Raw genomic sequence first — 15686 nt, forward strand, 5'->3', positions numbered from 1 at the left:
GCGATTTGCCGTTGGCAAAGCCAGCGATTGTAAAAACGTAAGCATACGTGTCGATATTCATTTAGTTTAGTCGCACAATGTTCACTGACAAGGTTATAATACTCGAGAATGGTAAAAATAATGGCCCAAACGACGGCTTTGGGTACGTTCAAGCCTTCAAAGTAGAGCACAATATGGAACTCGTGACTCAATTGAGCAATCACTTTTGGACGACAAAGAAGGCTCAGGATGTGGATCACAAAAACATAAATATCTGCACTGAAGACAAGCCCTATTAGCCTTAAACAGACAACGTATTACCTGTGGTCTAGTACTAGAGTGCCACCAAGATTTAGCCAAAGCCTCGGTAGATAATAACATTATCCTGAGGTGGATTAAAGGGCACGGGAGGAGTAAAGGTAATTGCATTGCCCACTCTTCAGCCAAGGAAGCGGCTGGACTAAGAATTTTAAAACTCAGTGGCACCTACGGACTGATGACTTCGACAATTGCGAAACTAGCTAAACGTCACATCCATGCTCATTCCCTAAAGAGATGGGATGAAATCAAAGGATGCAATCTTGCTAGGATCACCCTGGGCGACCCTGGGAAGCTGGCGCCGAAGAAATATTTAGCGATGACCAGGAAAAATCTACGCTTAACAGTAGGATTTCTGACTGGCCACTATCAACTAAGGAAACACCTCCACAATATGGGGCTAGTGAACACACCCCTATGCAGGTGATCTGTCCACCTTCCTGGAAAGGACAGGATGGACAATGACCTAGGAGGACAACTCCTCGGGAGGATGTACAATGGGTCACACGTGGCCTACACTCACCCTCCCTACATTTACAGACGATATGGACGAATTGAATCTTGAGTACAGATCTCGATGTGGTTTCAAAAACTATCTCAGAATAAGAAGTATTGTTTTTCAAGTCCTTCCAAGTTTGATGACCATAAATATCAAGAAGAAAGATACGTCATTCAGAAGAGCTATTTCAGTCTATGAACGCCTGGCAGTTACTTTGCGAAATCTTGCAATGGGGGATTCCTATCTTTCGTTCAAGATGTCGAAACAAATAATTTCATTGCCAGTGGTTGGAACGTCCACACTCTCCGTTCTCATTGGATACGTTTTACAAAGGTCGACGCTTGAGCGATTTTCATTGTCACACGGCTTACTTATTGGCACGTGCCAACGGTCGCGTCTACCTCATTTCGGCTTTGCCAACTGGCATAGTGTGCACGTGCCTTTGATTATTTAGAGAATTGACCACCTCTTTATTAGTTATTTGAATAAACAACAAATATTGAAAAGTAAACCAGATGATAGTGAATCATATTCCTAACTATCATATTGCTGGAAGAGTAAATAGAACTTCTGACTTAGGATAAACAGAACATCGCTTTTACACACCAGAACCATAATACTCTGTTTGATGCGCGTTTCATCAAACAAGTTAGCCTCAACAAGAGATGAGTTATTAATTCTTAAGCATAAACTTCGCTTATTTATAACTTACGTGGTTAACTTTCACTTAGTTATATATCAATCTTGAGTACAAGTCAGCAGGAAAATTCTTGTGAAATTTTCTACTGATTTTAAAGGAGTAGTCCACATATACAGAGCTATTCAAATTCGTTTCTGTACATGGGGTTCTCGTAAACGATAAGAGATAGTGTCGGTTAAATTATGGCAATGTTGCGTATTTTAATGACCTATTCAATGATGTAAAGAGATCGAATATAGCTCTTTTGGTTCTGGAGATATACAGGAAAAACAAAAAAATCCCAAATTATTTTTTTGCCTATATCTTCTTTAATCACAGACATTGAAAATGTATTTACATTTTGCTATTGGCACTTAATGTGGGCTCTCAGAATATATCCATGAATCTTTTATACAGGGTGTCATCTGACTTGGGCCACCCCCATTTTCAAATTTTCAAATACGGACCTGTATTTCATGAATTTCACTAGTTCGGACTTCCATTGTCTACTATATAAAATGATTTGAAATCCCTGAAACAAGTAAAAAAGAATAATTAAAAAAGAATAGTTGAAAATAACAATTATATTAAGCAACAATAAACCTGAAATGAAATGATAGTGAAATAACCTACAAGTAAAAATATAATAATTGAATAAATAAAAATTGAAGGAATGAAAAAAGAAAATAATAAAAAAATAAAAAGTGTAGAGATTCCAAGTCACGTTAGTTCACGACGTTTCGATTGTTGGTATCTACAATCGTCTTCGGGTGATGACTGGACTGATTCCTCCGAGAGAATCACTGATTCCGTGAGAAATGATGTATTTGATGATGTATTTCATGTTGTAGTTTTTGGATCGTAGACGTTCACTTCATACTGAGAAATTAAATTAAATTTTATATTTCGGGATGTTCCGGTAATATTCGATTATAATTGTGTTAATTATTCCCTTTTAAATTACGGCCCTGGAAATTGGTTGACTGAGTTGAATAAAAACACAATAGCAACTTTTACGTCTCCCTATGTATCGAAGAGTTTTTCGAGAGTTTTTTTTTTCATTTTTAGGTCCCTATTCTTATTTTTTCCATTGCTCTGAGCGTTTTCTACAATGAACTTCGAATAAGAAAACCTTTTATGATTATCTGAAACATATCTACAACAAAAATATATTATATGTGTTTTGATGAGCAGAAAAAAATGATAGCAATAATAACATCCGAAACGAACACTATAATTATTATGAAAATTGAAATGAAGTAATTTATATACACTAAAAAATTAATTGTGCAATTAATGTTCGAATTGAAATCCTTCCATTTCGAGACAAATAATGGGACAATGAGATGGTCTGCAAGATCACCAGATGTTTCTATTTTGGACTATTTTCTATGGGGGATATTGAAAAATAGGATTTATGCTGGTAGAGAGATAGACAATATGGAAGACTCGAGATTGAGGATTATGAATGATTTCGCAACAATGCAGCAAATAAGTGTATTAAGGGCAATGAATAATATGAAAAACCGAGTTTAAAAAATGTCTTGAAATGGAAGGACTCCAATTCGAACATTTCTTGCGCCAATAATTTTTTGGGTACCTATATAAAAATCTTCATTTCAATTTTCATTACAATTATAGAGTTCGTTTCGGATGTTATTATTGCTATCATTTCTTTTTCTGCTTATTAAAACACATATAATATATTTTTGATATAGATATGTTTCAAATAATCATAAAAGGTTTTCTGATTCGAAATTCATTGTAGAAAACGCTCAGAGCAATGGAAAAATATGAATAGGTACCTAAAAATGAAAAAAAAACTCTCGAAAAACTCTTCGATACATAGGGAGACGTGAAAGTTGCTATTATGTTTTTATTCAACTCAGTCAACCAATTTCCTGGGCCGTAATTCAAAAGGGAATAATTCACACAATTATAATCGAATATTACCGAAACATCCCGAAATATAAAATTGAATTTAATTTCTCAGTATGAAGTGAACGTCTACGATCCAAAAACTATAAAAAAATACAGGTCCGTATTTAAACATTCAAAGATGGGGTGGCCCAAGTCAGATGACATCCTGTATAAAAGATTCATGGATATAGTCTGGGAGCCCACATCAAGTGCCAATAGCAAAATGTGGACAGATTTGGGATTTTTTGGTTTAAAGAACTTTATTCTATTTGTTTACATCATTGAATAGGTCTCTAAAATACACAATTTTGCCACAATATAACCGACAGTCTATCTCTTATCGTTTATGATATCCCCATGTACAGAAACGAATTTGAATAGCCCTGTATAAAAGTGAATAATGAGTTGTTTTGAATGGAACCTTCGTCGTGGTTGTTGGATAGGCTTATCTACTATGCTTGAATAATACATTATCTCGATATCTTCCAGGAATACTAGAAATGAACTGAGAGGAAGTTAACAAAAAGTATATTGCTCAGACAAAATAAAAAATTAAAGCAAGTTCACTCTAAAACGTATCCGTTTTCACAAACCTGAAAAGTCTAGTGTCACTAAATACTCTCTGAAGAATGAAAGAATATTTTTTACAATTATTGAGACCGGTGACATGTGGATGTTGAAAGGTCGGATATCCATGTTTGTTTCTTTGGAGCTGAGTATTCACTGTTTGTTACAGAGTTTGTGGAAGCTTCGCTTAAGGCGAAAAAAAAACGTTGAACATATTCCAACACTGCCTTACTTTTCACAAATTGACATTGTATTTAAAATGTTCAATAAATTACCCTACTCGACTTTGACGCAATTAAAGATATATTATTATTTCAGGCGGTAATTCTGACGAAGGTATAATGGACATAATGGAGGATCCCGTCCATACCGAACCATCTGCTGCAGGCCAATCAATGGACGGTAATGACGAAGCCGCCATGGCAGTCATCATGAGTTTGCTGGAAGCAGATGCTGGTCTAGGAGGACCTGTAGATTTTTCTGGCCTACCATGGCCATTGCCTTGACCTGAATGAGCAGATATGATCTAGTCGAATTATCTGTTACCATATTGGTGTTCGATACTATATAGTGTCATAATTATTGATTAGATAAAATATCTGATTTTGAATGTCCACAAACTGAAATAACTGTAAACGGGGTCTACAAGTTTAGAGCAGATAATTATCAGGATGACGAATAGTGTATTGTGAAATCATTTCGCCACATACAAGATGGGGGTAGTCGAGATGTTCGGAAAAGCATATTCATTTTGGAATGTGTTAATGTCAATTTTAAGCAAACTTTTTCACTTCCTGTTCTAAATGTTTTCTCTATTTTTTTGGTTGGCAGAACGAAAAACATCGTCAAGATTTTTTGGTATCAAAAAATGACTTCATTGTGAAGAATTTACTCAAGAAGTTATCTGAATATTAGTGAAGTGAATAATAGTTATAAATTTTCCATGTTGTTAAATTAATTTATTACAAGTTGAGATGACTCACAATAATCCATTTTAATCCAATAAGTAACTATTATACTTGTCAATTTCGGTTAAAAACTGACCAATCTGACCTCTAAAATTTTGAATACTATAGGCGGGTGTCCAGTAATGGATAACATCTCTGAAAGATCATTGAAATTTATTTTCATATTTTTTGAAAATTGTTAATTTATTACAGTGGGCCAGCTAATTGTTTCAGGTTTCTTTATCTGGTTGTTCAAAAACAAACGTTTATGCATATTATCGCATTTTTGACTTCTCTGAAAGTGATAATACGAGCTTTGGCTATAAAATAACAGGATTTTTGCTGTGACTTCTTTTAATTTTTTCCTTTAAAACTTTCAATGTATCCCCTTCACTGAACCCCTTCCATTATACAGTGTGGTCCACTAAGTCTGCGACAAATGGGAAACTTTTTTATTATCGATTTCTCAGAAAATTTTATTCTTGACAAAAGTGCATGTTCCAAAACAATACCAGGTGTACCTGAAATGGCTTTATGACAAATACCATACAGGATAGGCCAAAAAAATATAAAATTCGTAAAGCACCTTTATTTAAAAAAATATAGAAATATGTTGAAGAGAAAAGTTGTTTAGAATTAAAAGTTATGTTCAGAATAGAAGTCATGGCCTGCTATTCGAATTTTTTTTCTTATGGAAAATTTTGAATTACCCCCGTATGATACATACTTTTACTATCTGCATTTAATATGTATTTGAAGTAGCCACAATCAAATAAGTTTGGAATATTTTTCATCAAATCAAAGTGTATTTGTAAAATTTATTTGGATTTTTATTTTTTTTAAGTGACCGTCAATTTCATGTTTGTTGCAACGATATTTAACAGAACTCTAGAATAAAACAAATACTCTTTTAAACGAGGCAAATACTTTACTCACTAAATGTTCATATGAATAAACTGTCAATAACGGTATAACATTTCTTTTATTCTGACAACAATGCCTCAACTAGAATAGATATTAAAAAACAATTCAAAATCTATCGTGGATAGCCATGAACAAAAAACACATACGCCCTAAAACAATACTGTAGTTTGATAGTGTGGCTTCTTAAAACTTGCCTTCGTATCTGAACATAACTTTTAATTCTATGCAACTTTTCTCTTCAACATATTTCTATATTTTTTGAAATAAGGGTACTTTACTCTTGAACGAACTTTATATTTTTTTGCCTATTCTGAATGCTGTTTGTCATAAAGCCATTTCAGGTACACTTGGTATAGTTATGGAACATGCACCAACTTTTTTCAAGAATAAAATTTTCTGAGAAATCGATAATAAAAAATATTCCCTTTTGTTGCACACTTAGTGGACCACACAGTATTATATACTTTTCTATTAGAATTTTCCACAGTTAAAAACAGTGCTCAAGTCATTTTCTGGAAGCACATTCATAGTCTCTATTTCCTTCACAACTTCTACTCCATCAAACCTGGTTCTTTTCAATGCTTGCTTAACTTTCATGAACATAAAATATATCATATGAAGGTAGATCTGGCGAGTGGAGTGGATGTTCCAACACAGAAATTTCATGTTAACACGTTGCTCAAATAAAACATCTGAAATTTTTTCAACGAACGTGGGGGGCGTCTCAGCAATATAGTTTTGTCTTTAAGGCTCGCACTGTTTGTCTCAAAGAATACCAGTCCCGTTATTTTCCAGCCATACATCTTAGTTGTATTTTTGCGGAAGGATGAAGCTATAAATGAAAACTCACGTGAGAACCAAGTAAATCGACATGTGGCTACAAACTGTTAATACATTCTAAAGCAAAAGTCGCCTCTACCCACCCATAAAAACCAATCCTTATGCTGACATTCGAATTACAATTGCTACATGTCGCTCTAACTGTAGAATCTGATCATAAAGAAGTGAATCCGGAAAGTAGTGAATCACAGAAAAAATCAATAGATTGAAAACACTTTTTTCCCACACCAGAAAAAAAAATCCTGAGAGGCAGGTGTGGTACTGGCTCTCAGAAATAGTATTTTTGTTTGTGTGAGAAAATTGTTTTCAATAGATAAGAATATAAAAATGAAAATATGTGAAATGTAGCCACGTGAATATTCTGCTCTGAAAATGATTTACAAGTGTTGATCAGTGTAAATTTAAATACTGTTATTTCTTTTGTAACCGATAGTTTCAATTCCAAAATTCAAAGTAGTACTCATCTCAATTTGTGAGAATTTGATTATATCAAAAATTAATATTGCGTTTTCACCTAGATGATTGATACTGGAACCAACCGGTATCATAAAATTTTGCGCAATTACTGAAAGGTTAAATACATTTGACAGTTCGCCTCGATTATACTTGTCAGAATCATGTCTATTGTTGCTTAAATATAAAGTTAAGAAGCGTTGTGATGGAATTTATGGCGACGCAACAATGCGTGTTCAATAAACACAAAACAAAATAGTTTTTATTCAAAGTTCCAAAGGTTTGATCATGATGATATAAACTAGTTACTCCTCACATGTATGAGTGTTGTTTTATTTAGAAAAAACAATAATGTTACCTCTGTTATCGTCTATAATGATGTATTACGTTGCAAAACTATATTTTATCAATGGTGCTGTGATTCATAGATTGTACAATATTTTTATGTAAATAAATGAAATACATAATACATCCTTCATTGTTTTTCTGATTGTATTAGAATCAGACTCTCCAGTTAACATAGTTATATTTGACGAAAATCTAAGGGATATTCAGTGGGCCTACAATTTACATTTGAAGAATAACTAATGGACATTCAGAATGTACTTGTACGCCATGTACGAAATTATGATAGGCCTGCGGAGACAAGGGGAGTTGTACGATCTACTTCAACATATTTTACTCAAAGATGTTCTTGAATATCTCGTGAATAGCCGCAAAGAACTACACTTGACGTATATCATAGGACTAGTGAATCCGGCTCGAAGGACCACTTATGTGTCTGAATTGGTTTCACTTTCCATCTTAGTCAAAACTTTGGTTTTGTTTGATATAAAAAAGAGGAGATAATTTTTGCACTATCAACAAATTTTTATTTATTTACATTTTACAAACTCAATTCATCTTTATACAGGTTCATACAGGAGAATTGACAACCTGTTTATTATTATAAAGTATTAAGTCGACCATTTTTTGTTGTATAAAGTGTAAGTGTTAAAGAGAGTTAATATGAAAAAATTTCGCCATATTTGTTCTGGCCTAACAAAATATTGAGCAGAGAGATAACAATGTTCATTGAAGAGAAAATGAACAAAGAGGCATCAGCATTTACAGGTGTTTCTATTTCTGATTCTTGATGATCTACATCTTGAAATTACTTGCTTAAAAACCAATTCATATATATGTCAATTATCAAAAATATCAAGTCACAACATATCAAAGAGAATGTTTCTTCTTTTTTCTCTTTGGAGTCTCTTCGGTGTCACCAATGGAGAGCTTTCGCTTTTTGGTTTTTATGCTCTCAGAAACATCAAATGAATTTTCCAAATCACCAACCAATTCCAAGTTTTCTCTCACAGAGTCTTTTCTTTTCTTGGAGTTCTTATTTTCGGAAACTTCAAGAATATTTTCTGAATCACTGACCGATTCCGAAGGCTCTAACTTAACCTTTTTAGTCCTTTTTTCCTTCTTTTTGCTGGGGCTCAAAGATACACCTTCGATAGCTTTTAATTCACTTTCTATTACATTGACTTCCATTTCACTTTCAAAACTCTTGTTCTTTTTTGATTTCTTTTTCTTTGGAGAAACTTCAAGAAAGTTTTCTGAATCACTGACTAATTTTGAAGCATCTAAACACTTTTTAGTCCTTTTTTTCTTCTTTTTGCTGGGACTCAAAGATACACCTCCAATATTTTTTAATTCACTTTCTATTACACTGATTTCCATATCACTTTCAAAACTCTTGTTCTTTTTTGATTTCTTTTTCTTTGGGGACACTTCATGGCTCTCCGACTCTCTGATTGATAATTCTTCGGAAAAAGAGTCACCACTGAAGTTGATTTTCTTATTATTTTTCTTCTGCTTACTGTTAGTAGTAGTTTCGTTGCTTATGCAACTATCAACTTCAGTTAATATGGATCTGAAACAAAATAATGTTGTAACTGAAGACGCATATAAATATTGTAGTCTCTTGCGCACATTTATATATATATATATATATATATATATATATATATATATATATATATAAACTTAAAACGTATTGCGGTTTTTGTAAAACTCTTTATAGTGAAAATCATACAATAAACTGTATTAATTAGTTTTCAATTTGGAAAATTCTATTCAAATATTTCCATAGATGGCGTCATAGTGCCACCATATTGAATTTGGAGTAATAGACTTCCGCGAAGCCACTCGTTGAATATGCAATATATATATATATATATATATATATATATATATATATATATATATATATATATATATATATATATATGAATGAAATAGATAGATAATGAAATGAATAGATAAGTACTTTTCTAATAATTCCCACATTGATTTCAACTTGCCAAGTTTTTATGTCAGTGTTGGTGGTTTGACCAATCAACCGACAACTGCGGTAGCAGAAATTTGGGAAGCTAACCTTAAATGCCATCGGAAAACGAATCCACATGTTTCTAGAAATGATATGAAATCTAGAAAGGTTTCTAGATTTTTAGAATCCACATGTTTCTAGAAACATGTGGATTCGTTTTCCGATGGCATTTCAGGTTAACTTCCCAAGTTTCTGCTACCGCAGTTGTCGGTTGATTGGTCAAACCACCAACACTGACATAAAAACTTGGCAAGTTGACTTGGGTGTCACACCAATAGGTGGTTTCACTAATGTTTCGCTTGCGTTTACGCAGCTATTTCTATCAAGTACTTTCTTGGTTTTTCTCATTTTGTCTTCAATCGAGGACCGCCTGCTCGGTACTGACGATGCCCAATAGGCTGAAACAGCTGTCTACCGGTGGCTCTTAAATTGAAATCAATGTGGGAATTATTAGAAAAGTACTTATCTATTCATTTTTTTATTTTCATGGAATTATTTTCCAGCAGCTTGACTGCATTAACCTTTCTAGATTTTATATATATTACTTGATATATGGCATTTTTGATACAGACACCTAGAATTTTAGATTCATACCGGTATTACAGAAATGTTTTTTGGTGCAATACTGATATTGAAATCATTATTTCCGTCATGTTTATGCTCTTTGATTCATATTCTAGTTGATACTTTTCATTCCGACTCTGTCAATGGAATTTTATTTTATGAACGCAGTAGTGGGAGAACTTGAATTACTTTGTTGAAATTGTTAAAACGATCAATGTTACTATCAATGGTATTGATTATGGTTATTCTACCAATTCCGTTCAGAGACAAAACCTTATATGTAGTATGAATAAAATTGGAAAAACAAAATAATGAGAATCATCAAAGGCTTTTCCAGAAAAAAAAATTATATAGATTCTGGAAGTATATTACATTATACAAAATATGAAAAACTTTAATTGAATGTTTGACAAACAGATTGAGATTGAATCATTGACCTACCATATATACGCTATGTATCACAAATGGTGAATAAATATTATTATTATTATTATAATCGATTTCTGCATAATTCAACATACATAGGGAAGCGTAGTTATTTTAGATAGACTCTTTATTCCAAATCGTACCTGAAAGAAATACCTATAAATGATCGACAAGTATTCTTAAAGAGTTTTTAGAGATGTCTGTTTTTATCTGTTTTTTTAACGTTTTGTATTTTTCATGCTCTATTGGAGAAGTAAGATAAAACTTTCTTAAGGATACCCAAAGAAAGTGGTGTCTCCATGCTGTTATCAATTTTGAACATGATGCAATCTGTTTTTTCATCATTTAAAATCAATTTATTTTCCAGAAAAAAGTGTTTCGTCCTTTCTATTACAATACTACCATGTTTTATTATTTGTGGTAAGTTTGCACCTGTCAACAATAGGTTAGTATCATCAGCATAATTAATTATGTGAGCGGAATTTGAATTTACCACCATGTTTATGTCATTTGTAAATATAATGAAGAGTATTGGGCCCAATAAACTACATAGTTTTTTAACCTCTGATTCAATAAAAATATTATTCAAGTATTCTACCCAAAGATGGTTCAAAACTAAATTGAAAAATAAGTAATAATAATAATAAAATTTTAGAAATTCAATATTGAATGCAAGTTTCGTTCACATTTAATAAAGTACAAAAAACACACTTCAATGAGAAATTTCCACTTGAAAGTTTATGAAACCATGACTTGTGTTTTGCTATACACATTGAAGCTTGTCAGTCAGTTCTATCATACATTTAATAAGATTTGAGCAAAAATTTTAATGCTTCAAACATATATCACATTTGATATGAAATACTGATTTTCATAAAATATTTCTATGTTGAAGTGAACTTTCACGGCTAGAAATGAAATTCAAACTTTGGTTATCGGCCTCCATAGTCTACGGTTACCCAACGCGGATAACCAAAGTTCGAATAGGATTTTGTCAAATTTATATCGCCATAAGGAATCAATCTTCTTTTTTGCCAATTAGAATGTGCCTTCCACAACTGATCCCATGTTTATTATGTCCATTACATATTGATTAATTAGAATGGAAGCTTAAAAGTGAAATGACCTTTTCGTCTTCTTTCAAAAACGTTAGTACTTTGGCAACATAATTTCCATTTCCAGACTTTTCAAGATATTGCCAACAAATAGTAACAAAAATTCCAATGATGTGACAATATCATCTAGAACATGTTTCCCCAAATAGTTTTTCATTTTCTGAAAACATTCAAAATAGATGAATTAAGGTCAACAGTATATAATTGTGAATAGGATCATTTCACAAGTTTTTATTACCAGATATGAGTTTTGAAACTCTTATCTTTTGAGTGTCAGTATCTCCGAATGTAGACTGGAATGCCAAGTTTTGACTCTGGATCACTGGACAAAAATACGTCTTAGAATTTCTTTTCAAAAACTAGTGCAAGCTCATTTTGTACATTTTGTGCTATATAATTATTAAAGTACATAACAAACTGTTTAACACTTACATCAGTTCTCCTTTCAAATATGGCAGATATGAAGTAAAGCTGAAATGGACAATTTTGAATAAAACTTCATATCCAATTTGTACACTCTTTCCTAACCAGTCATCTTGATCACGTGGCGCTGGAATAGAAACATTGAAAGTGTTATACACTAACAAGCCAACGTGATCTTTGCTTTTCCTTATAACAACTCCTTTCATTTCTTCATCGATTTCTGGTTTGAAAACGAAAAAATCTGCTTCAACATCGCAGTGAGTGTAACAAGTGTCATCGTGAAACATACCTCCTCCACCCAAGAGCTTGATATTCCGATAACCCAGTAGTATACCATTCAAGCTAAAAGTAAAGAAATATGAGATTATTACTGGGAAAACTCAGGTTCCTGTGACCACTTACTCATTACTGTATTTTGCTACACCTTCATTCAATAATTCCTTTATTGATTCATTGAGATTATTAAAGTGGATAGGATGAAGTGCCAAATGATGTTTTCTTCTCTGAATTTCCACTCTAGACTTTTCAGTGTGTACCAAACTATTCAAAAATTTTGTATCAAAACTAATAGAAATTTTATATTTACCCATTATAATTATTTATTTATTGAAATCATAAAAATTTATCATGTCTACAATTAAAATAAATATAATATAATTTTAACCTTATTCGCAACGTTGGTTTAGGTTATCTTCTGATTTCTTTGTTAATATTTTCATCATTATGGCCTTTTCTCTAAGAGGAATTTGCCAGCTTTACATGTGACACTGAAACAATTCGTGATGACTATTGCCGCAAGGTGACGCTAGTATCAACTAGCGTCACCTTGCGTCACAACAATTATTCATAATTACAAATACTGTATTCATATATTATTTATGTATTGACTAGTATGGTTCTTGCAGTTGAACTGTCACTTGCAAAACAAATGAAGATATTCGCTTTACTGATCCTAAAATTATTTTTAATTCCTGACCTATTTTTGGATTTTCTAGAAAGTTATGTAATATCCGAAATGTTATTGCAGTGACTCTCCAAATATCAACTGTTATATTAAATATAGGATAGAGAAAATAATTTTTGTGTTTGTTACGACTGGTTTTGGTATATTAAACCATCATTCTCACATAAACTTGAGTTTATTTGAAAATGGTTTGCCATCATTCTCACGTAAACTTGAGTTTATTCGTTTACTGAACCGAAACTGGTCGTAACAAATAAAAATCTTAGTAGAAATTGTAGACATTTTTCCAATGTTGATAGAAATACTGTTAGTCATTTAGTTATGGAATGTTGAAAAGACTGTATCAAAGATATATAAAAATTCCTGCTAACACTGACGATGGTATAATGATTTTTCTAGATTTCCCAGAAGGCACGTTATCAAAACCTTGGTAGATTACTGATCAAACGGAAAACAACCAATGAGAAAGATTTTCCATTTCAAAATTATTCTAGTAACAGAAATAATTCAAGACGATATAAATAGCTATAATTGCAAATATTGAATAAATTTTAAATTAGTATTGGATGAAACGATAATCAGGAACAGATTTAACTTTTTTTGTGATTTTCTGACTGAGCAAGCCCCACTTGAGCAATGTAAAACGTATGTACACATATCTGGTACTTCATCTAACACCGTCAATGTTGCCTTTATCACTAATGTCACCATTTCTGTAAAAAACTGTAGAACTGTTCATATGAAAGTAACAAGAAAATAATTTGAGCAACCCCTGGTAAAATTCTCATTTGTAGGGGTTGGGAAGTAGTTAAACTTACGGAACACATTGCTGTGGGCACATCTACAGCTCATAATTTCACAGACAATACATCGTAGCACAGCACAAATGACTTATCTTTCATAGGTGTCTCGATATAAAATTTGTTGTTATGGAGGAACTTCAAATTGGTAATAAAACGACAATGTCATCGATATTTGATATTTATTTTTACAATGCCTTCATTGTGCACAAATTCCTGTTTATATTTTTATGTACATATAGGGTGGATGGTCAATGTTCGGGTATATTTTCTTCTTCGGAATGTGTATCCTCTCCAGTGACGAGTCCTTTTTGGAGCAGTGTTGTAATGCGGTTGATATCCAAATTTGCATCTCTGGCACTGATTTTTTTGAGAGCACTGTTCACGATACAAAGATCTCCTCGCAATTCCGAAACAACTGCAGTAATTTTCTGTTCATTGCTCAGGACCTCTACGCTCTGTGTGTATGGATTGTATCGTAGGCCAAAAGGACGTTTTATTTGTTCAGCAAATGTCCTGTGAAAAACAAAACGAAATTTTTCAGCGAAGGTTAAATTCTCATATTAAATTCTCCGCAATTATGGAAAAACGTCCAGAAATGTTAAATTAATATAATATATGAATATACTATAATGAAATGATCCAAACACAACCAAGGACAGTATTGAAAAATGTTTAGGTTGTCTAGTTTTTGAGTGATGGCATAATTCAATAATAGATGATCATTCAATAACAGTGATAAATGAAATGATCTTCAAGTCGTCTGCAAAAAGTAAGTTGACACACAAAAGCTCAGAGGTGAGATCATTTATGAAGATGAGGAAAAGCAGGGGTCTCAGATTGGAGCCTTGTGGCACACCATATGGTGCAGATGCAAATCCATTATTAAAAACAACATTGATTCTCTGATCCAAATAAGAGCGTGTAAGTTGAGTTAGTGAGAAATTTGAACCCATTTGAGCTGTTTTCTCTAGTAAGATGGAATGACTAATAATGTTGAAGGCCTTTGCAATATCTGTGTATATAACGTCAACTTGTCCTTTTCTGTCCATTACTTCTATCAAAAACTGCTTGATACTACAAAGATCCCATATAGTGGACTTATTGGCTAGAAAGCCATGCTGGTTTGCAGAGATCAGGGATTTGACTTGTGGCATTAGTTGGTCATACACAGATATCTCAAAGGTCTTCGTGAAGTCACACGGAATAGATATTGGTCTATAGTTCTCAATATTCTCTGGGTTTCCTGATTTGAGAATGGGGCAGATTTTTTATTGTTTCCATCGTTCAGGAAAATGAGATTTGCTTAAGGATTGTGTTGAATATTTTTAACAATGGACAAGCAAAAACCTGAGCACAGTCCCTCACTAGGACACTGGGAATAATCTCACATCCAGAAGTCATTTTATTGGGTAATTTCCTAAGTGAAAGTATTACTTCTTCCTCTGTGAAAGGTGGGTATTCTGGAAGATCCTTTTTTGCTTTGAACGAAATTCCAAAAACTTTTGGGGTCATTGCGAACGTTTGATTGAACAAAATGTTGGTAGTTTGCAGTAATATCCAGTTATCTGAAATGATTGGATATACGGCTTCGTAAATCGTGTTTATGTTGAGTCAGGTAATTTGGTGTGCTAATACCTGTTCCTGAATTAGGTAAATTCTCAATAACATTCGTCGACCCTTTTCTACTTGACTTCTTGCTGTTCGATATTCTTAAACTCCTTAGAATGTGATTCCATATTCGGTTGAGGTTCACAGCTTTTATTTCTGTTGAAATTATCTGAGTGTTTGTGGTTTCGTGTTTTCGAACATAATTCTGTGGTTTCCAAACTAATTGCCAATTTCCATATCACAAAACAGATTCAACATGGAGAAAGAATTTAATTATATTTAG

The 15686-nt window shown here is 32.8% G+C and overlaps 3 protein-coding genes across 4 annotated transcripts in view; 1 reads left to right on the plus strand and 2 right to left on the minus strand.

Moving 5' to 3' along the window:
- The window catches only part of cyc (basic helix-loop-helix ARNT-like protein cyc), a 77589-nt gene extending 68657 nt beyond the window's left edge, over positions 1-8932 (plus strand). For both annotated transcript variants that reach the window (XM_074176338.1, XM_074176337.1), the window contains exon 13: positions 4281-8932. In XM_074176338.1, the coding sequence (XP_074032439.1) occupies positions 4281-4468 (188 nt within the window). In that variant the 3' untranslated portion in view covers positions 4469-8932. The remainder of the gene's footprint in view (positions 1-4280) is intronic.
- Positions 8229-12718, minus strand: Polr1F (RNA polymerase I subunit F). The gene is made up of 3 exons (XM_023159476.2): positions 12431-12718; positions 12038-12370; positions 8229-9044 (listed from the first exon to the last, which is right to left on the minus strand). The coding sequence occupies exons 1-3, from the start codon at positions 12616-12618 to the stop codon at positions 8342-8344; spliced, it is 1224 nt and encodes a 407-aa protein (XP_023015244.1). The 5' UTR covers positions 12619-12718; the 3' UTR covers positions 8229-8341.
- Positions 12719-13957: 1239 nt separating this feature from the next.
- The window catches only part of Trhn (tryptophan hydroxylase), a 31760-nt gene continuing 30031 nt past the window's right edge, over positions 13958-15686 (minus strand). The window contains 1 exon segment of the mRNA XM_023159469.2: positions 13958-14308. Coding sequence (XP_023015237.2) covers positions 14044-14308 — 265 coding nt within the window. The 3' untranslated portion in view covers positions 13958-14043.

Source organism: Leptinotarsa decemlineata, unplaced genomic scaffold (genome assembly GCF_025532065.1).
Source record: "Leptinotarsa decemlineata unplaced genomic scaffold, Ldec_3_MD MMD2_tig00001719_RagTag_RagTag, whole genome shotgun sequence".
Taxonomy (NCBI): domain Eukaryota; kingdom Metazoa; phylum Arthropoda; class Insecta; order Coleoptera; family Chrysomelidae; genus Leptinotarsa; species Leptinotarsa decemlineata.